The following is a 24,674-nucleotide window of genomic DNA, read 5'->3' as shown; positions in this document are numbered from 1 at the left end:
TATAAGAACTAAATTTGGATATTTAAAAGTGCGAAAAGGAGAGCAAAATGGTATTTTAACTCTTAACCGAATAACCATAACCATAACCATAACCATAGGTATCTAACGTATTGCTTTCATGCATCTTTCCATATAGCAACTAGATGGTACATTCTATCAGGCACATCGAACTTTTTTAGAGAATGTACAGAAGGGAGGCAAAAGCTATCAATTTATTCCCAATTTACATATGAGTTTGTATGGCAGTGGGGGCAAAAAAGCTAGAATTTCTAACCTGGAGGATCCTGCTGTATCATGTTCTTCTATGGTGTTTCGTTTCATTCTTATTCTTCCTTTTTTGGTGGGAGTTTTCAAATTAGCTGCTTCTGTGAATGCTTAAAGATGAACTTCGCCAGCATCGTTTCTTTGACACACCCTGAAAACAGAGCCATCTGATCATCAGCAATGAGGATTAAGAAAAATGTATATTTGATATAAAAAAATGGGTTGTTGATGAATCTAGAAATGCAGAGCACTTAAACTACGATTTTCATTCAACAATGTTGTGTTAATTAATTTTCGTTTCAAAATTTTGTTAAATAGTTCTCTAAACTTTGAAAAATGTCTATGAACTTTCAATTTTTGTTTCTAATAGGTCTATATTTTAAAACTTATCGATAAATCCTTGACCTTTCAATCATATGTTTAATAGGTCTTGACCTGTTCAACAGTTTTTAAAATCAAACAACTTATTAGACACGAGTAAAAATTTAATGTCCTAGGCAGGATACTGTGAACAAAATTGAAAAAACGGAAAAAAGAGATGAAGAAATGAAAATTTTCGAAATGAAGGGAAAACCCATATAGTCAGTGGGTACACACCCAGATATGAACTATCACATTACCCTCAACTCGTCCCTATTCACTCCAATCACCATACATAACCAATTTTCTACACCGTACCCTCTACAAACGTCAACCCAAGACCCACCAACCACCACAACCATGAGAAAGAACAGGGAATGGGCCCAAAAGTCTTGCTCATTCTCGATTAGACGGACTCAATAGATGAAATTCAATTTTATATCTAAAATATGTTAGTTAATTTTAAAAAGTGTTAGAATATGTCATTTAGATATAAAATCGAAAGTTCANTCGATTAGACGGACTCAATAGATGAAATTCAATTTTATATCTCAAATATGTTAGTTAATTTTAAAAAGTGTTGAATATGTCATTTAGATATAAAATCGAAAGTTAATGAACCTATTAGATACTTCTTAAGGCTCAACGATCTAGTAGACCCAACCAAGTTCAAACTTAAATAATATATTAGAGGATATAGATCTGTGCATATAGTATATCAATCAACTGAAGATTAGTTGATGTACCTTAGAGGATGGAGGAAATGGAGCCTGCAGAATTGCCTTTCCAGGATCCGTCAGTTGCCGGATTTCACGAAGGTGATTTGTTATACTTTCTAAAAGTTGTAACTGATTGTTCTCCTTCTCTTTGTGTTCCACAGAGAACCTGAGTTTTTCTCTTTCCTCCTGAACGANCAGTTGCCGGATTTCACGAAGGTGATTTGTTATACTTTCTAAGAGTTGTAACTGATTGTTCTCCTTGTCTTTGTGTTCCAAAGAGAACCTGAGTTTTTCTCTTTCCTCCTGAACAATCTTCAACCTTTCTCTGAGCGACTCAACTTCATCGCCAATTTTAGACCTTTCATAATCGACAGCAGACATTGAATTTCTACGCAATTCGGAACGCAAGCAATTGCTTCGAGAACGAGCAAATGGTGGAAATCTACCGGAGGCATCTGAGTTGCTTCTTGTGATGTCTAGTTCACTCTGCAACAAGCTGAAGGATGGACTATAACAGTTAGCTGGAAAACTCGAGGTACCATTGATCACCGGTTCTTTGCTTGCATCGGCACTAACGTCGTCGCATGTGCTAGCTTCTTCATCAATGACATGAATATCATGAGATTGGGGATCAATATTGGTCATAGAGTCGAGATCTTTTGGCTGCTGCTTTTGATGGTCACCATTCTTTTCCAAGTTGTACTCAACACAGGGAATAATTGTTTTAGCTGATGCCAACCCGTCATATGAAACTTCGTCGACTTTTTCTCGTTCATCTGCAATCGGTTCCAGTTCCGTGGATTTCTCAACTTTATCAAGACCATTTGACATATTGCTTTGCAGATATGGTTCCAGTTCATTTACTTCTCCTTGCAGAATGTATAAATTTTCATCTTCCACCATGCCCTTTTCTTGTAACTCATTGTCATTCTCTTCTTTAATCATGAAGTTATCAGCGGCTTGGTGCAACAACATGCCCCCGGCTTCTGCAGCATCAGCATGTTCATCCGAGTGAATAAATGGCGACTCGTCCTCAAATTCAAAAGTTAACTTCCGCAACTCAATTGATGGGATCTCATATTGTGAAGAACGTTTTGTGTAATTTGCATCTTGCTTGTCTCTAATGGATCTATGAATGCATTGAAGCATATGAGATGGACCTTTACTCGAATAGGCGAAAGAAGGGACCCCTTGTGGTGTAATTTCCGGGTCGAGCATATCAACATCCACTCCATCATCTTCAAAGAAACTTTTCTGAAACGCTTCAACTTCCTTCTCGAGGAAATGCATTTCCCGCTCTCTCCTCACTAGAATTTCTTTAAGAATACTCATTTCCTCAGCATCGTAAGCAGTTTTCTCCTCTATCATCCTCTGGTATTGCCTAGCATCCATTTCTATCGATGCCTTCTCCTCCTGAAGACGTAATATCATAGCCATGGCCTCATCAGTAGCAGTGGCAGCAGCACTTCTCTCTTTCTCAAGCTCCAGGTACAGAGTTGCACGAGCCATCTGCTCTTCTTCAAGTGCTTGTTCCAATAGTTTGATTGTATCACTCTCATTACCATCCAAGCATAGCTCCCCTCTGCATTTGCTCCCTGCCTCTTCAAAAGACGCTACGAACTTCTCCGCCCATATTTTCTCATCGGGAAATACTTTACATTGATCGCTGTTGTCTGATGAAGACTCCTCTCTTTCATCTACAGTTTAGATAGAACACCCAGATTGCAGTTATCACCATGAAAATTATGAAGAAAATGCAAAATTTCTCTTACAAGGAAACTCGAAACTTCCATTAAAAGAATTGTGGTACAATAAAACAAGGAATGAAATAATGAATCACCAATCAAATGAAAGTTTTACTGCATTATTCACGAAAATCCCTTGAAAATCTGGTTTCTATCAAGTAGGATTAAATAATCCCTTAACCAACGTAGTGCCCTCAAGCACAAATACTATACTATCATTTTTCCTGATAAACTCAAAACTGGCATGAAAAGGCAATTCAAGTAATGATCATGATTTCTTAAGTTGATCAAACAGGAAAGAATGACAAATGGTAATCATTAGATGTTATTACCTCCAGAATCAACAGAAAAGAAGCCGTCCTCAGTATTATTATCCCCAAATCCACTGAAGCTTGAAGGAGACAGAGAAAGATCTTCCATATCCAACTGTGAAATGTCATTTGGAGACACTGACATGACCTTCTTGTGATCCACATCGCCGTTACAACGCGATTCTTTTACACTGTGAAAATCTCCATAAATCATAGCTTGCAGTGATCTGGTTTTAGAAAAGGAATCATCAGATGGTTCGCCTTCTGATTCAACATGCGCCTTGTTGCCATTCCTCTCGTGCATCAACGTTGACTTAAAACAACATTTTGGCTCTTGATCCCACATGGAATTCAATGGTAACTTTTCTCTAGCCGAATGAATGACAGAAGATACTTTTTTGGATGAACGATCCACTAGTATCTTTTGGAAGCAGTGATCACTACTAAGATTACCAAATAGGCCATCACAAGGACAAGGCAGACATAATCCAAACAGTGCAAGAAATTTGGAAGTAAAGAAAACAAGACTTGATGCACATAATACAAGATAAGCTATACCGAGATCAAGAAATGCAGCCACTAATCCATTAAATGTCCACTGTTGTATAGCTTCACAAGCCATTTCTCACAGAAAAACTTCAGTATCCAATTGAATCCAATCAAACAAATCCGAAAAACTACTTCTCTAGCTGCTAACAACAGCCACCTTATCAAGTATCAACGGAAAACAGAAATAAGATCGATACTATCAATCAAACCACAAAAAACACCAGAATAAAGAACAAAACTCCGTTTTCGCCGGTAGAAATTCAGAAAATCGAATACCTTACTGAATCTACGGTTCCAAGTTATTAAATCTTCACTCCACTATAGCGAACAGAAGTATAACACTCGAACAGAAACTATCATTTCTTCCGAACTTCCCGGTAGCTTCGAGCTCTCAGCAACGAAACAACAAGAACACATAAATCTTCAAAAGAATTTACTGAGTAGATGGAAATGAAAAAAAATCAGAAAATTTGAAAGCTAGGTTGAAAGAAGAATCAACCGATTCATTGGTGTCGGTTTCAAATTTCGCTTTCTCGAATTTAAAACCCTAATAAGTTTCCATAAACGTCGATTTGACGAACGTTGTGCTAGGATCATAACGCTAAGAGAGAGAGAGAGATTGAGAGAGAGAGAGAGATGAGATAAGCGAGTCAAATTGCGGAGACAGTGTTCGTGTATTTTCCACGCCAAATCCGACGTCGTTGGGATTGCCACGTGGCTCTTAGTTATATACCAGTTTTGAAGTGTAGTCCACGCACTCTGAGCGCTTGACATGTTGATGACCGGACTCAGATTTCTTTTACTTATTTTATGGAAATAAAATGCTTATTTATTATTCGGAATGATTTTCTATAAATATATATACAAAAAATAGATTTTTATTGAATCTTTTTTGGAGTTGCATGGAGAGAAATCTAGCCCAAATTAATGACAAATATGTAATTTGAATTAGTATTCAAAATTCAAATTCGGGCTCGAACCGTCCTCTACATCTTCTACGACATGGTCACGTTGTTTAGTTCTCGCTTCTAAAAGTAAATACTATAAGAAATAAAGCACACATTCGTGTGTATATATAGTAGCTTTTAATTATTTTAAGTCTTTTTTTAGTTATCTGATCCTTAAAATCACATTTATTCTGGATTGTATGTTCGTTCTTTACTCGAGTGTCACACAAACCACTCCTACGATTTCAACTTTAAGTCCCATTTCTCGAGTTCATTCCTTTCAACTTGTCATCCTTCATCAATTCTGCCACGTATCTCCATAAACACAATTACCCTTTTTCTCTAACATCAAGTTTGATGGTTTGTTTATATACTCTAAATGATGCACGTGAAATTTTGATAGAATTACAGACTCTAACCGGTAGATGTACATGAAATTTTGACAAAACAGTACACCCAATTTGATAACCTGCTTGTGTACACAAAATTTTAATAAAATAACATATCTATGTTTCGCCAAGTCGATAGCTCGATTCCTACCCCATAATTTTTTAACTCAAACCCGAAAAAGATAACCATTATACCATCACAATATGCTAGAATGAAAGTGTGGTAGCAAATAACATATATATATGTAATGTAATATGCATTTTTGTTACAAACCTAATATCATATATATTGATATTAACTGCCTAAACAATAAAGTAGATATACGTACATTTTTTCGCCTTATCGATCCTCTCGAGTCGGTCTTCACAACATTGAACTCTACATAGTAACATTGAACTCTACATAGTAACAACGATAACCATAAGAATAACATAATGTAATCTAATTCACATGTCGAACATTACAATTCCCCAAATGAAATAAACAAACAAGAGTAGTATCTCACTATAATCATCAACAAGTTATTCAGTTTTGAATATGACATTATCAAAATCTGACCTTATTTGTTTAAGCTTCATGTAAGAGAGAGGTCATCATCAGTGTCAATTCCAACCCAATTAATGAAACCAAATAGAAACTCCCTGAAATTGACCTTTCCACTGTTGTTCCAGTCCATTTCCCCTGCATCCGTTAAGAAAAGTGAGCAAATCAAATATATAATCAAAAAGCAAAAGAGTTCAAATTTTGGCTTAGAGCTTGAAAAGATTTTAAAAGTAGACAATAAATTAAAGAGAAGTGAAAACGATAAACCAAAAAGTTATCAAATGAGGCTTTAACGTGTCAATCTAAGAATGAATATGAACATGACACAATGTTGTATCAGATATGTTTTACGTGTTTCAACTTTCTAGAACGATTCATTAAATGAAAACGGATATGGAGTGTCTTTAGTGAAGGGATCAATACTGAATCTAGTTTGTGTAATGCGTGCAGGAGATCTCTCGCATGGAGCATTCAAAGCCTTGACCATTTCTTTTTTGTTGAGCTTTCCGTCGCCATTTTTATCAAGAAATATGAAAGCTTGGATAATTGTGTCAAAAGTTGCTGCAAGTCGAGGTGAGCCCAGCTTTGATATCTGCAACAGACCTCCAAGATGTTTATGCTCAAAATGATTAACAGATTGAAAATTGAATGAAAATGGAGAGATAAAAGTTTGTTTGTGCTTACGTTGGGCAAATGCTGGTCCTTGAGGAGATATATAAGACATAGGAGAACGATGAACTCGTTGAATTGTATTCCAGCACTTCCATCAATGTCACAAGAGTGGAAAAGATCCTTGACTTCCTCCTCGGTCATATGCATTTGCAGCTGTTGTAAGCATTTCTTGAGTTCTTCGGGATCAATGCTTCCATTGGAATCTTCATCTGATATAGGGAGTATAGTGAGAAGATCTTGAGCAGGAGACACTCAAAAAGGGTGATGCAGCTAAAATGAAACTTACCATATTGTTCAAATACACCTCTGATGTCTTGTAATCCTTCTTTGAATTGGGGAAATCTCAAGATTATGCCATTTAATGACTTGAAATTGTCATGTCCAGCTAAATTTCTTTTAACTTCAAGCATTTTTCTTCCAAGCTTTTCATCCAATCTCTTGTATTTATTTGATGAACTGCAGCAGAAAAACATGCTTCCAATTTTGGACATGAGGGCTGGAATGAAATGTTCCTTTAGAACAAAAGATGGAGAAAATCAATGTGTTCCTGACACGTCAAATGAAAACGATATCAGTGTATCATGTGATCGATATAGCATTCCTAGAAGTTGTCAATCAGCCAAAAAAGGACATGAGGATGGAGATTAACCAGTTAGGGATGCAGGGATCGAGCGTCGTAAGAATCATACAAGTTGCAATGTTTATTGTTGCTTGTCTGTAAAAATGGAAGATGAAATGCTATATATGCAAACATTTCTGGAAGTATTGTCCTCTCTTTTACTTCGCATTCACTTGAAATATGGAAAAATGCTTTGGATGCGTTTCAATGTTTCTTCCTGATTATTCACTTGAAGTAGTAGGATTACATACAATAAATTCTAACAAGAAAAACCAATTTCCAGTTATCCATCCTTTCCCATACCCTCAAACACAAGAATTTTCTCCATTTCTAGATTACACAACGTTTGGTTACAATTCCATAGCTCATCGCTTGTAAATCGCCTTCTTCTTTTCAAATTAAAAGTTATCTATCGTTTTACATATTTCTTACTCTAAGACTTCACCCTTTGAGTTGTGATCAACCCTGGCATACAATTCCAGATTTCAACCAGATAATTATGTTCATAACGAGTTCAAAGATTAACTTAACGTAAATACAGAGCGATCATTCAAAATGGCTATTGAACATCGAAACTAATCCCTAGATTTCACCGTCAAAATCGACAAACACCTCTCGTAAAATTCAACTATCCAAACAACAATTCTATTTCAACACACGACAAACCACGGAACTATTACTGAAATTATCACATAAATCAGATTCCAAAACAAAGAACAGATTAAATTCCTTTACGCACAAGTACAGCAAAACGAAAATCTCCGTTTCTTGAACGATCATCGAGTAAAAAGAACAAGAAGACTAACGGAAAGAAAAGACATGGACTACAAAGAAAAAGAAAGTTGTACTCACCAGGTGAAACTTCCATTGAAACACAGGCAAGAAAGTTCATCCAAAGTTCAGCAGAGAGGGAGAAATCCAAAAAGAGAGAAGAAAAATGGAATTGAGTAGCGCATTGGACCAAAGTGGAGATGCCATTATGGGTTTCATTGACGAAGAGCAGGTCGATGAACGTATAATCCTAGATGCTTATGCTTTTAAATATCTTCTCTCTACTTGCTAGAACGAAAAGACCGGAGAATATTACTTAAAAATAAAGTAATAATAATAAAAAAATAAAATATTTTTCCCAATAACTTTAAAATAAATCTAAAAATTAGTTTTTTATTTTTGTCCTTAGTATTATAATAATAAATTTTATTTTTATTACGGTGTAAATATATTTTTAAATTTAGATTAACGTGCAAACGAGGTTAAGTATAAGAACTAAAGTGATATTTTTTAATACGTAAAAATTTAAAATTTTAATTAAAATTTAATTTTATTTAGAAGTATCTAAATTAATTGTCGAATAACTTTTGTGCTTTACCTTTTTGCCTGTCAACTTCTCGTGAAANATACGTAAAAATTTAAAATTTTAATTAAAATTTAATTTTATTTACAACTATCCTTTTATTCTAAATTAATTGTCCAATAACTTTTGTGCTTTACCTTTTTGCCTGTCAACTTCTCGTGAAAAAAAAAAGAACATAGGTTAATTGTACAATGACAGAAATAACTTTTGCATTTTACCATTTTGCCCCTCAACTCTCGACGAGAAAATAAAAAGCATATAGGTTAATTGTGTGAATTACCTTATCGATGGAATGACTTTTTGTGTTTTACCATTTTGCCTGTCAACCCTCGGGAGAAAAGAAAAATATAGGTTAATTGTATAAATAACTTTTTGCATTTTACCGNAAAAGCATATAGGTTAATTGTGTGAATTACCTTATCGATGGAATGACTTTTTGTGCTTTACCATCTTGCCTCTCAACCCTCGGGAGAAAAGAAAAACATAGGTTAATTGTATAAATAACTTTTGCATTTTACTGTTTTGCCCTTCAACCCTCGATGAGAAAAGAAAACACATAGGTTAATTATGTGAATGACCTTATCAATGGAATAACTTTTGTGTTTTACCCTTTTGCCCGTCATCGAGAGGAAAGAAAAACATAGGTTAATTGTAAAAATAATCATAACAATAAGGTTAGCTTTTGCACTTTACCATTTTGCCCCTCGACCCCAATGAGGAGAAAACGCATACATTTGTTGTATAGATAACCTTGANTAGCTTTTGCACTTTACCATTTTGCCCCTCGACCCCAATGAGAAGAGAAAACGGATAACAACCGAATAACTTTTGTGTTTTACCATTTTGCCCTCAACCCCTTTTGCAAACAACCTTAACCATCGAAAAACTTTATACTTTACTCTTTTACCCCTCAACCCCCTCCCAACGAGAATAACTTTTTGCACTTTACCATTTTGCCCCTAGACCCCTAGCAAGAAAAGAAGCCACATACATTAACTATGCAAATGGCCTTAAGAAAAGAATAACTTAAGTGATTTACTCTTTTGCCCTCCAATCCCTTCGGGTGAGAAAAGAACCTAGGTTAATTGTGCAAATGACCTTAACAACCGAATAAGCTGTACACTTTACCTTTTTGCCCCTCGAGTCAGAAAAGAAAAACATAGATTAATTGTGAAAACGACTATATCAACAAAAATAACTTTTGTGATTTACCCTTTCGGCCCCCTAACGATCGAATATTTGACAATAATAAGTTAAAAAAAAAAACGTTGACTTTTAAAAAGTCAACTAAACAGCAAAAAGGGGTCTGATTACAAAGAATATACAAACCACAGAACATATTGTATCCTTCATTAAAGATTTCAACACATTTGGATGAACTAAACAGTTAAAAGAAAAAAATGTAGATTAGAAGAAGAAAAAGACTGGACATTTCATCCAATATTACTCATCATCCATTCGACCTCGTGCCGAGCATTGCCCTCGAGCACCATCGAATCTCCATGACTGAAAGCTGGTCTCGGTCTCTTCATTGCGGTGACAGTTGATCCTACTCCGATAGGGGAAACCGGGCTTCCAGCTGATGTCAGGCAGCTATCCATCGAGCAATCGCCTATTCGAGCCATAACGGTAGGAGCTTTTCGGTTTTCTAGAGCAGCAGCGAGTTCCGAGAAGGGAAGCACTTTTTGTGACTCCAATGGTGCCATCTCTTTCGAGTCATTCGAGACTTTGATTGCAAGTTCGGAGAGCTCTTCTCTGGCAGCTTCGAGTCCTGCAGAGGCTGCAGTCTGATCGCTTAATGCTTGACAAGCTCGGTCGAGTATCGTCTGTAAGTATTTGCCTTGTGCTTCAATGCGAAGTTGAAGATGACGCTGCACCTGTTTTAACGGTAATGGCACGGAGTTGAAAACGGATTTTGTTATGTTGTGGAAGAGCANAACGGTAATGGCACGGAGTTGAAAACGGATTTTGTTATGTTGAGGAAGAGTANGATCGCTTAATGCTTGACAAGCTCGGTCGAGTATCGTCTGTAAGTATTTGCCTTGTGCTTCAATGCGAAGTTGAAGATGACGCTGCACCTGTTTTAACGGTAATGGCACGGAGTTGAAAACGGATTTTGTTATGTTGTGGAAGAGCAAATGAGAGACTAACCTCGAGCTGCTCGTGCAGCCTTCTTTGAACCTCCATCTGCACTCGTAAAGCCTCCGTGACTTGGAAACCGCTGTTCGAAATATAAAAGTACTCAATGAACGACCGGTCGAAAAAGTCATGAAAAACAACGATGTCAAAAAGAAAAACTCGAGCATACTCGTTAAGATCCTGTGTCATTAATCTCGACGATGGCGACAACGACGAACTTGTTTCTTGACTTTCTGCCATACAAGAAGCTGAAAGCCGATATCCGTGAGCCATTTAAACGTTTTTCTTCGATTTACAAATCAATCAATTTATGACAATATGCCAGAGCCCGTGTTTCGGGTAAAGTCAAGACGTGGTTCTCTAAATAAAAAACGAGTAAGCATGCCCCACAGTTCGAGCTATTCGATACTTCATTCCATAAAATGAAAAAGAAAACGATCAAATCCTAAGAGTTTCGAAGAGGAAGCTCGTACCGTCCTTTGAATTCTCGGTCGATTCCTTGAACGATTGCTTCCCGAGTCGATATTTCTGCCAGCACAAGGCATCAAGAAAACATATGGTGTAAATATCTACAATGGAAGAACTTTCTGGATGAGAAAAATTTTGGAGGTAAAGAACATGACCTCAAATTTTCACACACGCACGCACGAATGGAACAAAAAGGTTAAGTATCGAGCTTGTTCGGTATTACGGCGATATGAACATACCTGGAGGTGCGATTTTAAGTGATAAAGCGTGAGACCTTTTACTCCCATTGTTCTCATAATTGTTTTCGGGGTTGCCTCTGAAACGAATATAGAAACGAAAATCATGATCGAGATCAACAGTGCATTTCGAATATCACGAAATAAATAAGGTATATTCGTTGACCCAATCGTAAAGTAGCCATGCTCGATATCGAACCAAGCCCCAGACCAAAGAATCGGTCCCAGNATATAGAAACGAAAATCATGATCGAGATCAACAGTGCATTTCAAATATCACGAAATAAATAAGGTATATTCGTTGACCCAAACGTCTCTCGTAAAGTAGCCATGCTCGATATCGAACCAAGCCCTAGACCAAAGAATCGGTCCCAGCTAGAACGATATCGAAATGGTTCAAAATCACTCCTAAACATACCTTCCGTCGTTAAAAATCCCTCCGAAACATGTTCGAGCAAGAATTGCAAATTTCGACATATGCCAAAGTAACCTACCTAACCTAACTTCAATGAAATAAAACACATGGGCATCCAAAAAACCAACCTAAGCCAAAACAAAAGAAACTAACAACTTAATTACGAAACTATTCGGTCATGAACAAGCCAATGGCTATAGATTTCGAGGACGATAGACAAATGATATTCACAAAGTTCTTCGATTACGAACGCTCGATACGGAGTTAAATCTAGTTGTTGTGTACATCTCCCCAAAGGGTACTCCACCGTCGAACCGGGACAATATGCCTACACACTAGTCAATAGGAGCTCCTACAACTCCTACAACAACGGGCGTGTAGGCAAGTATTTTGTCTCTAGTCAACCCGAGCTTAGCTAAACCAATTAAGGCATATACTGTTGACCACAAGGTCAAAGGTTCAAACCCCNTCATGAACAAGCCAATGGCTATAGATTTCGAGGACGATAGACAAATGATATTCACAAAGTTCTTCGATTACGAACGCTCGAACGGAGTTAAATCTAGTTGTTGTCTACATCTCCCCAAAGGGTACTCCACCGTTGAACCGGGGAAATATTCGCCTACACACTAGTCAATAGGAGCTCCAACAACTCCTACAACACGTGGCGTGTAGGCAAGTATTTTGTCTCTAGTCAACCCGAGCTTAGCTAAACCAATTAAAGGCATATACCGTTGACCATGAGGTCAGAGGTTCGAACCCCTCCCACATGGGTACTCCACCCTCTAACCGGGACAATATTCGCCTACACACTAGTCAATAGGAGCTCCTACAACTCCTACAACACGTGGCATGTAGGCAAGTATTTTGTCTCTAGTCAACCCGAGCTTAGCTAAACCAATTAAAGGCATATACCGTTGACCATGAGGTCAGAGGTTCGAACCCCTCCCACATGGGTACTCCACCCTCTAACCGGGACAATATTCGCCTACACACTAGTCAATAGGAGCTCCTACAACTCCTACAACTCGTGGTATGTAGGCAAGTATTTTGTCTCTAATCAACCCGAGCTTAGCTAAACCAATTAAAGCATATATCATTGACCATGAGGTTAGAGGTTCGAACCCCTACCACGTGGGTACTCCACCCTCTAACCAGGAGAATATTTGCCTACACACTAGTCAATATGAGCTCCTACAACTCGTGGCGTATAGGCAAGTATTTTGTCTCTAGTCAACCCGAGCTTAGCTAAACCAATTAAGACATATACCGTTGACCACGAGGTCAGAGGTTCAAACCTCTCCCACGTGGGTACTCCACCCTCTAACCAGGACAATATTCGCCTACATANCACTAGTCAATATGAGCTCCTACAACTCGTGGCGTATAGGCAAGTATTTTGTCTCTAGTCAACCCGAGCTTAGCTAAACCAATTAAGACATATACCGTTGACCACGAGGTCAGAGGTTCAAACCTCTCCCCCGAGGGTACTCCACCCTCTAACCAGGACAATATTCGCCTACACACTAGTTAATAGGAGCTCCTACAACTCCTACAACCCATGGCATGTAGGCAAGTATTTTGTCTCTAGTCAACCCGAGCTTAGCTAAACCAATTAAGGCATATCCTATTGTCCATGAGCCCTCCCCCGAGAGTACTCCACGCTCTAACTGNTCTAGTCAACCCGAGCTTAGCTAAACCAATTAAGACATATACTATTGACCATGAGCCCCTCCCCCGAGGGTACTCCACCCTCTAACCAGGACAATATTCGCCTACACACTAGTTAATAGGAGCTCCTACAACTCCTACAACCCATGGCATGTAGGCAAGTATTTTGTCTCTAGTCAACCCGAGCTTAGCTAAACCAATTAAGGCATATCCTATTGTCCATGAGCCCTCCCCCGAGAGTACTCCACGCTCTAACTGGGACAACATTTACCTACACACTAGTCAATAGGAGCTCCTACAACTCCTACAACACGTGGCGTGTAAGCAAGTATTTTGTCTCTAGTCAACACGAGCTAAGCTAAACCAATTAAGGCATATACCGTTGACCATAAGGTCAGACGTTCGAACCCCCCACCCCCACTCGTTGAACTAACAAAGAAAAACGTTCTTCTACGAAGAATTCTCCTACGTTTCCCGAGCCAAATGTCCGAGATATAGCAAGAAATATTGCCCACTCCAAAGGGCTTCTTCCTTGTAAGAACACCTCCTCCAACTTGAAGCCAGCTTCAAGTGACACAATCATTAAAATCTCCCTTGCCTCTCTTTTTTACCCAATGGTGAAGCTTTTTATCCAAAAAAACCCCACCAAATTAAACTTCTCATCCAAATTTAACGCTAAAATTCTTTTTCACCACAGTCAAAACACCAATATCTCCAAAATTCAAATGAAACCAACAGAAATTACTTCTAAATTACCACACCAAAACACTACCATTTTTGCAGACCAATACAACACATTGCAACATTGTACAGAGTGAAAATCAATTACAAAGCTAAAAGAAAACCAAACTCACTGTCAGGGCCGCCGAGCTGAGTGACGGCGTCGACAAATCGCTCATGAAGCTCCGCCGTCCAGCGGAGGCGCGGCTTCGGATCCGACGTGAGAACCAAACAAGCATCGCCGGGAAGATTCGTTCCATCAAGAGAACCCTGAAACTTGCCGTGACCGCCGGCGTCAATCGGCAGCGCCGAAATGGCCGAGTACATTCCGGCCGGTTCCTGAGAAAACCCAGAGAGCATTTCGGCTCCGGCGAGTGGGAGATTATAAAATCAAAACGAAAATGAAAGAACCAAACAAAAATCCACTCGATAAAATCAAACCAAACGGCCCTTTGGGTCGGAGCCCCGAAAATGGGTAATGCAATGAAGAAATAAGCCGTAGGAAAAACAAAGAAAATTCAGATTATCAAATTAATTTATTAAAATATTTTAAAAAAAAAATTAAAAAAAAAAAAGATAAATTAGACAGCGATGTTTCTGCGTAATGTCTCTGTCCCAATTTATTTAATAATATTTTAATATATTTTTTTTCTCTCTTTCTTCTGTGTTTGTCAGTATGAGTCTGTATGAGCGTGGGTAAAAGGCTAAATCAGAAAGGCAAGCTGCAGTCTACTTGCCATGTGATTGATTTTATTTCTTTATTTATTTATTTTTATATAAATTCTTATATTTAAATTTTTAATCAAAAAAATTATTTTGAGAATTTAAAAACAGATCTTTTGAACTTTTCCCATAAAACATTTAATTATTATTTAAAACTTCATTTATAAATTAATGAAAAATAAATATTATAAAGTTATGTTTCAATTAAATATTAACTGGTAATTATATTCAATAAAATATTATTATTATTTTAAAAGGCAACAATTTAGTTTTAATAAAAATTTAATTTGAAACTAAAATTTGAATATTTTGCTGTTTAATTGACTTAATAAATTAAGCTATTTTTAAATTATAAAATAAAATACCCACCCCAGAAATTATTATTATTATTATTATTATTATTGTGTTGTAAATAAATAATATATATATATATATATATATATATAAATGGATAAGGGGAGACAGAGCTAGTCCAAAAAGATGGGAGGCCAGCCAAAGAAGAGCGGCCATCTGGACCCCTCCATAAAACGAGCCGGTGGGGAGATTTTTAATTTTTTTATTTTATTTTTTATTTTAAGGAGTGATGAAAATAAATTGTCAAATTATAAATTTAAATTTTAGTCATTATTATAAATTTTGTCCACTACTTTACATTATTGCATCCATTTGAGTCAAGTTTTGGACAGATTTTAGGAAGGGTAAGATGGTCATTTTGCCCTGCATTCTAAAATTCTTACCGTATTTAGTTAAATTATCGAGAGTTAAAAATCTTCTACTCCGTAAATTTTATTTTACCATTTTGATTACTAAAATATTAAGATATGATATTTGGAGATATATTTTAATAATTAATTAAGGAGTATATTTGAGATATTTTAGGATTTATTTTATCTTATTTAAGATATTTAGTTAATTATATATTTTTTCTGATATTTAGGTATTAGTGGATAGTTTGTATCCTATTTAAACGTGATAAATATTGATGAAGATCATAAAATCCATTCGATGAACGTTGCTTATTATCGTAATAGACCTGAATACCCTGTTTCTCTTTTTAAAAAAATATATCTAAATTTACCCCTCAACACGTTTCACAAAAAGGTTTGTTTAGTTCAGTAACACTGACTCGAACACATAATACTCACTATATTATTGATAAACGAGTCAAATTACTAACACCAACACTTACATATTATCCTGATATACGAATCGAACCAATCAATAACAAACACTCGAGCACACAAAATTTAGGGTTTATGACTTGTAAATGTTCTCGAGTTCGAGTTTAGAGTTTGGTGGAACGTGACGGATACCGTAAATAATCGAAAAAAACAAGAAGAAGAAGAAGGGTGGGGACAAAAATGTGTACCAAATTTACAAGTATGGTCGTTGGGTTTGATTGTGTTCCATGACAAGACCTCCCCTCAGCGTGAAAGCAAAAGGCAGCAAGGTGGAACAGTGTTTTTAGGGCAATCAATTCCAACTTTTACTCATATTTTGGCATTTATTGCTTCCTAAAACAGAAAAATAATATTATTAAATTATTTAAATAAATATATATATATATATATAAAGAGGCAAGTAAAGCACTTCTGAAACCTAGGTGCTTTTTCTTATAGTATGACAGAAGATTTAATGTCAAAAGGCATGTGGGTTAAATTTAGACCTCTAAAGCTACTCAAATTAATATTATAATATTCATTAAAATATTATTTTTTTAACTTTGGGTATATTATATTTTAATATTGTATTTAAATTAATTATTAGTGTTATCTAAAGTTATTTTTTATTCAAATGGATAGAATTATAATAATAAATAATATTTAAGAAAATCCATTAATTGAATTTTTTTTAATTTTAATAATAAATCACTAAATTTGACATTACTAAAAATATAAAAAATTTGTTACATATATATATATATATGTAACAAAATTTTTATATTTTTAGTAATGTCAAACAAATTAAATGATTTAGGTTGTGATGGAGGGACAGATAGGGGAATTGGCGGTATGATTGGATGTGTGGATAAGCTACCCATAACCGGGATAGGAAATTCTCTGACATATTTTTTGAGGGGGACAAAATGAAGAATTTTGTGGCTTATCTGGCTTTTGGTTATTGTTATTTGTGTGTCCAAACATGGTGACTGTGTTTCATTATTTTATTTGTAACCACCACATGATTGACAACTAGCTATTCTTTAGCTCGACAAAAAAAAAATTACATTTTTTAATTTATTTTAATTTATCATTTATTATTGATGCATTAGGGTTTTGATTCTTTTGACTTTAATGAAATTGACCAATTTTTTAATCAAATTTGTAATTTTAGGTAATATTAAAATTTTAAAAATTAATTTATTATTTTAATAAATAATATTTAAAGTTGTTTAGGCAAAGTATTTCAAGTAGACAATAGAATTTGATATTTAGTTCATATGGTTAAAAAAAATTGACCAAGATGAAACTATATTTACCTAAAAATGTTAAATTGTAAATCTAGTTTTTATGGTCGAGATATTTCAGTTAAGAAATGCTCGATTAAAGTCAATGTATGATCCAAACTCGAATTTTCCCAATTTGATCAATTTCGTCCATTGGTCCTCTCTACTACGAGACGTTTTGATTACAATATCAACGATTATTCATTTCAATCAATGATTGCTCGAGCCTTCTTTTGGATAAGCCCTAAGGTCCTCCGTCTGTCCGCCTAACTTAAGCAACCACCATTTTTTTTTTTCTTTTTCTCAATTGAATGAGACATTGTTTATGTAATTACAAAATTTGCATACTTTTTCCATTTCTCCTCAATTAAATATATATATATATATAAAGTCAACTCACTAAGGACTACCCTTTGGAAGGGCCACCCAAAGGGCAATAATGGAATACCACAAAATTAAAGTCCTACCCATTTATTTTAAATAAAAACATATTTCTTGAAATTTAAATTATATTTGAACTAGTTTAATTAAATGAAGGAGAGAAAAAAAAAACAAGTAATAAATAAATAAAAGAAAATTAAAATAAACTCATTAAGGACTACCCTTTGGAAGGGCAATAATGGAATACCAAAAATTCATAGTCCTACCCATTTATTTTAAATAAAAACACATTTCTTGAAATTTAAATTATATTTGAACTAGTTTAATTAAATTAGGAAGATAAAAAGAATAAATAATAATAATAATTAAAAAAAAAAAAACACAAGTAATAAATAAATAAATAAATAAAGAAAAGGGGACAGACAATTCAATGAATCTTATCAGACCATTGTGTTTCTCAACTGTTGGAATCAAATCAGACATGGGTTGGGATGTTTGGTCTACGGCCCTCTCTTTTGTACGTTTCTCTCCCCTTTCTCAATTTCACCTCACGTAAATATTATGGACCGTTAAAAAAATATATTTAATTAATATTTTAAATTTTAAATAAAACTTTAAAATTTATCTTAATTAACTTTTGAAATTATATATATATATTTATGAAAAATATAAATTTGAAATATATTTTGTGCATTAAAGCCAAAGTAACCCTTTTTTGCTTTTTTTTTTTTTTTTAAATTAAAAAACCTCCCTCTTTTAAATTTATTAAAATAATATAAATTTTATAATAATAATAAATAAAAAAGTAGTGGCATACTTGTAAATATATGTAACTTAAAAAACGTGACTGGCGTTAAGTTAGCTCGTGGATTGGCGCTACACTTGGAAGTACCCTTGTCACAACGACTTCATCGCTCGCTCTAACTTTAACCTGAATTCCTTCTCGACCTCCATATTGCATCGTTCTCTACCAGTGGATATTTGTAATACCTGTGGTTACCCGAGTAGTCTTAATACATCACCTATTTATGATTTACTTTATTCTAACAGGACTCGGGTTTTGAATTCTATAGGTAAATTGTTGTTTGGACGGGAAGTTAACGACTTCGTTGGCTCTAACGAATTAGGGTTTCGTTGGGAATCACATGTCTAAGTGGTGAAGGGTGGTTTTATTAACTTTAAAAATATATTTATTTTATTTATTTATTTTTCTCTTTTAGGTTTGCTTCCATGTTCTAAGGCATAAAAAGTGGCTTTTGCAGCCCATGGAAATGAAAAAGAGGTTATTTTTTTAATTAAAAATATTTGAGTTGCTTTTAAAATCCCATTTCTTTCACATGGCCATGTTTCTTAAGTTAGCAAAATAGTACCATCAATAGACACAATAATTTGGTTTAAATTACAAAAAAATGTATAACAAAATAAAATTATTATTTATTTAAACACGTCACATCTTAACCGTAAACGATCAGTAACCTAGCACGTGTCGGTAAATAATTTGATGCAAATCGAAATAAAATGAGGTCGGATGTAGCACACAGCTTGAGTATTTCGAAGAATATTCGGTCAGTGTCCCCACTATAGGTCCCTGCAAATGCAAACACATGTCATCATGATTCAGGGACCTATCTCTAAACATCATAAGCGTGACCTCCTGTCTCGGACAAATTGGATGTCTAGTACTTCCCTATCAACGATTCACACGTGCGAGTGTGAATCCTCGGAGCACTCGCACACCCCCTAGACCCTCTAGTCAAGCTAATATATAGCGACGTTCAGATGTCAGCGGAACCCCATAGTGTCATGCGTCTCATGAACACCCTCATCATCATACGGTGCATATTCCGCCTCATTTGAAACTAGCTATTATATTTTTAATATTAATATTTTAACCCGTTCATTTCGCGTGCGAGTGTGAATCTCCAAGGCGCTCGCACACCCTTTGGACTCTCTAGTCAAGCTAATTTGTAGCGACGTTCAGATATCAGCGAAACCCCATAGTGTCATGCGCCTCATGAACACCCTCATCATCATACAGTGCGTATTCTACCTCATTTGAAACTAGCTATTACATTTTTAATATTAATATTTTAACCCGTTCATTTTGCGTGCGAGTGTGAATCTCCAAGGCGCTCGCACACCCCTTGGCTCTCTAGTCAAGCTAATTTGTAGCGACGTTCAGATATCAGACCTCATTTGAAACTAGCTATTATATTTTTAATATTAATATTTTAACCCGTTCATTTCGCGTGCGAGTGTGAATCTCCAAGGCGCTCGCACACCCTTTGGACTCTCTAGTCAAGCTAATTTGTAGCGACGTTCAGATATCAGCGAAACCCCATAGTGTCATGCGCCTCATGAACACCCTCATCATCATACAGTGCGTATTCTACCTCATTTGAAACTAGCTATTACATTTTTAATATTAATATTTTAACCCGTTCATTTTGCGTGCGAGTGTGAATCTCCAAGGCGCTCGCACACCCCTTGGCTCTCTAGTCAAGCTAATTTGTAGCGACGTTCAGATATCAGCGGAACCCCATAGTGTCATGCGCCTCATGAACACCCTCATCGTCATATAGTACGTATTCCACCTCATTTGAAACTAGCTATTATATTTTTAATATTAATATTTTAACCCGTTCATTTCGCGTGCGAGTGTGAATCTCCAAGGCGCTCGCACACCCTTTGGACTCTCTAGCCAAGCTAATTTGTAGCGACGTTCAGATATCAGCGAAACCCCATAGTGTCATGCGCCTCATGAACATCCTCATCATCATACAGTGCGTATTCCACCTCATTTGAAACTAGCTATTATATTTTTAATATTAATATTTTAACCCGTTCATTTCGTCCACCTCATTTGAAACTCCATTTGATATTTTATTATACGGGATGAAGGTGTCGTGTTCGGTGAATAAGATTACTTCTCAAACGGTACCTAACATGTGCGGGAAAATGACAAACCCGCCAAACAGACCTAAAATTAAAATATAAGCATTTATTGATAACATGTTAAATGACTAAAATTATTATTATTATTTAAAATAAATTAAATATAACTTAAAGAGTTTTTTAAATGAATGATGATTAAATATAGTACAATAAAATAAATCATAGTTAAATAAAAAAATTGGACGAAGAATTAAAAAAATTAAAAAAGGACAATAATATTACATCAATGGTCAACTATTATTTAGAAAACTAAAATTTAGAAAAAAGAAAATAATAATTCATTGACTTAAAATTAATTTTTATTGCCAAATTATATATTATTTGAATAAAAACACCGAAAACGTGATTGAATCAAATTATTGGTTCACAAATGGAAGTAAAAACAACCTATTATCGATCGAGTTTTAAAGATGTTGCAGTCTAGTCCCTGAACTTTTGTGGAAGTTGCAATTTAGTCCTTAAAATTTAATTTAACGATTTAGTTTCTATGCTTTTTAAATTTACATTTTCGCCTTTAAATTTTAGTATATTACAGTTTTATCTAATTTTATTATAATTTAATTTTTATCTTAAAAAAATATCAAAATTAAATGGGATATGGAGTTGTGTAATAAATTCTATTGAAATGTTAAAAATAATTTTATGATAATAATTAAATAATTTTAAAATTTAAATTTTTATGGACGAAATTGTTATAAATTGAAAATACATGATCAAAGCGTTATAAATTGAAATTTAAGGACTAAATTGCTAATTTCATGAAAATTTAAGGATCCGAATTTATTCGAATGTAAAGATAAAAATTATCATTATAGAGGTTGATAGTTCAATTTATACCTTATTTAAAACAGGAAATCTGGAAGATAGTTATGAGAGATTTATCTACGTTAGCTAAACGGGATCGAGGCTCGTTCCCATGTGGGAGAGAGCTATTAGAGATTCATCCGCATTAGCTAAATAGGATCGGGCCTCATCCCACCTTTTTATATATATATATATAGTAGATTTATCCGCATTAGCTAAACGGGGTCGGGCCTCGTTCCAACCCATGTGGGAGAGAGCTATTAGAGATTTATCCGCATTAGCTAAACGAGATCGGGCCTCGTTCCAACCCATGTGGGAGAAAGCTATTAGAGATTTATCCGTATTAGCTAAATGGGATCGGGCCTCATCACACCCCATTTCTATATATACATCTATGAGAGATTTATCCGCATTAGCTAAACGGGATCGAGCCTCGTCCCACCCTATGTGGGAGAGAGCCTCGTCCCACCCCATATATATATCAAAGCCATTTAATAAAGAATTAAATATTAAAATTTTAAAATTTTAATTCTTAAAAATTATATTAAACGTTATAAGTAAATATTATTGAATGTATGAAAATATTTTATATTTTATAATAGAATTATATTTAAAAATAAAAAAACTATCCAATAAAAACGTTTTTAGAGGAATGTTTTTTTGCTGTTAGAAAATAATATATTAAAAAATGGAGAAAATTTTTGGCGGGAGTTTATGCCCAAAGGCTCTCCAAAACCCTCAGTTCAGCGAGAGCAATTATACTAACAAAGTCGTTCCATCACAGAGCATCCTGTTATGGCGCCATTGATGTTTCCTTTCAGAAACTTCTCACTGTTCTTCCTTTCTCTCGAGGTATATTTTCTCCCTCTCTTCCCATATGTTCCGCAATGTTGTCTCCAATTCTTGGAACTTTATATTGCAGTGAATTCAGATCAACGATCGCGCGCTGTTGATCACTTTTTTCGACTCATGTTGTTGATGACGAGCCGATTCTTGTAAGCATTACTCTTCTCCTTTTCGGATTGATTCTTACTCACATTTCGCATTTCGTAGTTATGGATTTCGATGAATAATTCTCGTGAGGTTCGCGATTTCATACATTCCGCATCGTACGATCCGAATCATGGATATTTCGCTCAGCGGTCACGGTCGGTTAAGTTTTGGAACAGGCATCAAGTTCAATCAGCTTGAAGGTATGCCATATCTGTATAGTTTGGAGGTATTCGCAAGCATTAAGGCATGAATATTCGGATTGATATGAGTGTATTGTCATCATGTTGCTATAATAGCTAGAAAATTGTGTCCAGGAGGCTCGTTAAGAGTGATCATATTTTCGATCAAATGATATTTCCTGTTTACTTGATGAACGTGGTGTGTGTGTGTGATTAAACTATGGCCATATTTACAAGCATATCTATTATTCCTGTCAATTCAACATGCTGGTTTCTTAAAAAGCATAATGTACTTCTGATATCGTTGCTATGATGTTTTCTGAAGGCAGAGTCGGAATGGTAAGTGACATAATACATGCGCATTCTGCAAACTATGGATGTTAATAAACAAAAGATTCCACAACTGAAAATTTCCCATAAAATTCTACTGTTAGATATCACGTATTGCACTGGATTCATGATTGAAGTTCATCATACGTAATATTAGCATTAATCTGGACGAGATGATCTTTGTTCCAGCGGACCAATGGTTCTGATATTGAGTATTCTCTCCTCGATGTAATTTTTGAGAATAAGTCAAACTAGCATGAAAGAAATATGCCCACAAATCTTCTTTGTTAATTTTTGCTCTACCTCGGTGAGATAATTTTCATTTCTCAATAACTATGAAATCTAGCTCAATTGATAGTAAGCTCTGGCTGCATCTTTCATGTTTACTTTTGTTTGTTAATTTTTCTCCGTCAGCTTTCTTTGTGTTTGACCTTGCAACTTATATTTCCTTGTAGTCTTGGTATGCCCATGGGATTGCTGAAGCAATCATGCGTACTGCCAATCTTTCTATTCCACTGAAAGTAAGATTTCTATCTTTCTTTATCTTGAAATGTAAATTCATAGCCACTCAGGATATTTTTGTTGCATTCAATATTTTTACCCACTCAGGTTTCCTGCCTGCTATATCTGAACGCTTTTGTTGTGCTGCGCCATTTTTCTTTATCCTAGCTAAGTGGAGAGTTTCCTGAACTTGGCCATATCAGGATATCTTGTCTTCCCATTTTCTGTTTATCTTGAGCGCTAAATAAATAATACTTTCGTGCTAGCTGGTTGAAATGTCCTGTTTGGTACAAAAAACCTCAAAGCTTCCTGTATCCTTGAAGATTGAATTTTTGACAATCCTTTTCTACAACCATAATGTGACCATAGTTAGAAGTTGAGATTAACTGATTTGTCCTCTGGGAGCTCCAAAAAGGAAGTCTCCTTATTTGATAGGAACCGTCATTAGTGTTTTTGAGAATTGTGGTTCTTTTCCTTTTCTTTTTCTCTTTAGCAGATATGTTAGTTTTATATGAGATGTATAGTTTGAAGCCATTACTCCTAATTGTTTACGAATTTTGGATTTTAATTTAAGAAACCAATATTTTTCCTCTAGCTATATGGATATTCCCTTGCTTGGTGCCGGTAAGAAGAAAAAACTGTGTTAATGTCAAAGATATATAGAACCGTTAGGGGGCAAGGACGCAAGTCATGTCCTAACCGAAATCCTTAGGTTTACAAAAATGCAGATCCTATTAAGAGAACGCTATGTGGAAGCCACAAGGAGAACAAAATCAGGAAGTTCAAAACTATCCCTATGTTTGATTTCTCTAAGTTCTTCCATTTCTTCAATCCAAATATTCCACCGATGACATTGTGAACATTCAAATAAATTAATTAGTCATAAACTTCTTTTGAAATAGGAGACTTCAAGAATTTAAACAAGTTATATGCTCTGAATCTCTAGTTTTGTTATGGCAACTTGATTGTGTGTGTGTATGTGTGTGTGTGCATCTTTTTATTTGTCCACAGTTATATGACAGGGTATAATGGATTACATAATGTTTGATTGCGCCTACAAGAGTTCACCAAAATATGACTAGTACATATGTGTTGCTCTATCTCGAAAACATTATGACTTATACATGTGTGCTTTTGCGACACTTATACTCAACCATGAAATGAGTAATACCTTCTCAACCTTGATTTTTTTTTTTTTTTTTTTTTTTTTTTTTTTTTTTTTTTTTTTTTTTTTTTTTTT

The 24,674-nt window shown here is 35.2% G+C and overlaps 3 protein-coding genes and 1 long non-coding RNA gene across 6 annotated transcripts in view; 1 reads left to right on the top strand and 3 right to left on the bottom strand.

Annotated features, from left to right (window-relative positions):
• Positions 1–99: 99 nt before the first annotated feature.
• On the bottom strand, positions 100–4,592 carry LOC111800419. The gene is made up of 5 exons (XM_023684105.1): positions 4,225–4,592; positions 3,421–4,105; positions 1,542–3,040; positions 1,371–1,424; positions 100–415 (listed from the first exon to the last, which is right to left on the bottom strand). Exons 2-5 carry the CDS (start codon positions 4,019–4,021, stop codon positions 356–358), a joined length of 2,214 nt encoding a protein of 737 aa, XP_023539873.1. The 5' UTR covers positions 4,022–4,105; positions 4,225–4,592; the 3' UTR covers positions 100–355.
• A 900-nt stretch (positions 4,593–5,492) lies between these two features.
• Positions 5,493–8,140, bottom strand: LOC111799716 (probable calcium-binding protein CML22). 2 transcript variants are annotated; one of them, XM_023683164.1, is made up of 6 exons: positions 7,972–8,140; positions 6,787–7,047; positions 6,513–6,709; positions 6,252–6,420; positions 5,844–5,966; positions 5,493–5,683 (listed from the first exon to the last, which is right to left on the bottom strand). In XM_023683164.1, exons 2-5 carry the CDS (start codon positions 6,989–6,991, stop codon positions 5,860–5,862), a joined length of 678 nt encoding a protein of 225 aa, XP_023538932.1. In that variant the 5' UTR covers positions 6,992–7,047; positions 7,972–8,140; the 3' UTR covers positions 5,493–5,683; positions 5,844–5,859. The 2 variants fall into 2 exon arrangements, with proteins under 2 accessions (XP_023538932.1, XP_023538933.1); XM_023683165.1 differs by having other exon boundaries at positions 5,493–5,663.
• Positions 8,141–9,729: 1,589 nt separating this feature from the next.
• Positions 9,730–14,605, bottom strand: LOC111799809 (protein PHR1-LIKE 2-like). The gene is made up of 6 exons (XM_023683289.1): positions 14,257–14,605; positions 11,320–11,396; positions 11,086–11,140; positions 10,782–10,860; positions 10,625–10,694; positions 9,730–10,350 (listed from the first exon to the last, which is right to left on the bottom strand). The coding sequence occupies exons 1-6, from the start codon at positions 14,480–14,482 to the stop codon at positions 9,907–9,909; spliced, it is 951 nt and encodes a 316-aa protein (XP_023539057.1). The 5' UTR covers positions 14,483–14,605; the 3' UTR covers positions 9,730–9,906.
• Positions 14,606–22,135: 7,530 nt separating this feature from the next.
• Positions 22,136–24,674, top strand: part of LOC111800954 — a 3,869-nt gene continuing 1,330 nt past the window's right edge. Inside the window, exons 1-4 of one of the 2 annotated variants that reach the window (XR_002816060.1) lie at positions 22,178–22,283; positions 22,354–22,426; positions 22,485–22,624; positions 23,389–23,454. This is a non-coding gene — a long non-coding RNA (uncharacterized LOC111800954). Of the gene's footprint in view, positions 22,284–22,353; positions 22,625–23,388; positions 23,455–24,674 lie in introns of both variants that reach the window. The other variant, XR_002816059.1, reaches the window with a different exon arrangement.

Source organism: Cucurbita pepo, chromosome LG08, assembly GCF_002806865.2.
Source record: "Cucurbita pepo subsp. pepo cultivar mu-cu-16 chromosome LG08, ASM280686v2, whole genome shotgun sequence".
In the NCBI taxonomy this organism is placed as follows: Eukaryota; Viridiplantae; Streptophyta; class Magnoliopsida; order Cucurbitales; family Cucurbitaceae; genus Cucurbita; species Cucurbita pepo.
This window is presented reverse-complemented; position numbering and strand designations above follow the sequence as displayed.

Excerpts from the sequence above, each read along its gene's own strand:
- LOC111799809 (XM_023683289.1), bottom strand. The coding sequence starts at position 14,482 with ATGCTCTCTGGGTTTTCTCAGGAACCGGCCGGAATGTACTCGGCCATT. Across the intron at positions 11,397-14,256 it reads TCAGCTCGGCGGCCCTGACA|AGGCAACCCCGAAAACAATT; the intron begins GTGAGTTTGGTT and ends TATTCGTTTCAG. Across the intron at positions 11,141-11,319 it reads ACTTAAAATCGCACCTCCAG|AAATATCGACTCGGGAAGCA; the intron begins GTATGTTCATAT and ends TTGTGCTGGCAG.
- LOC111799716 (XM_023683164.1), bottom strand. The coding sequence starts at position 6,991 with ATGTCCAAAATTGGAAGCATGTTTTTCTGCTGCAGTTCATCAAATAAA. Across the intron at positions 6,710-6,786 it reads AGGTGTATTTGAACAATATG|ATGAAGATTCCAATGGAAGC; the intron begins GTAAGTTTCATT and ends TCCCTATATCAG. Across the intron at positions 6,421-6,512 it reads AGGACCAGCATTTGCCCAAC|ATATCAAAGCTGGGCTCACC; the intron begins GTAAGCACAAAC and ends GGTCTGTTGCAG.
- LOC111800419 (XM_023684105.1), bottom strand. The coding sequence starts at position 4,021 with ATGGCTTGTGAAGCTATACAACAGTGGACATTTAATGGATTAGTGGCT. Across the intron at positions 3,041-3,420 it reads CTTTTCTGTTGATTCTGGAG|ATGAAAGAGAGGAGTCTTCA; the intron begins GTAATAACATCT and ends TCTAAACTGTAG. Across the intron at positions 416-1,370 it reads CATTTCCTCCATCCTCTAAG|GGTGTGTCAAAGAAACGATG; the intron begins GTACATCAACTA and ends CTCTGTTTTCAG.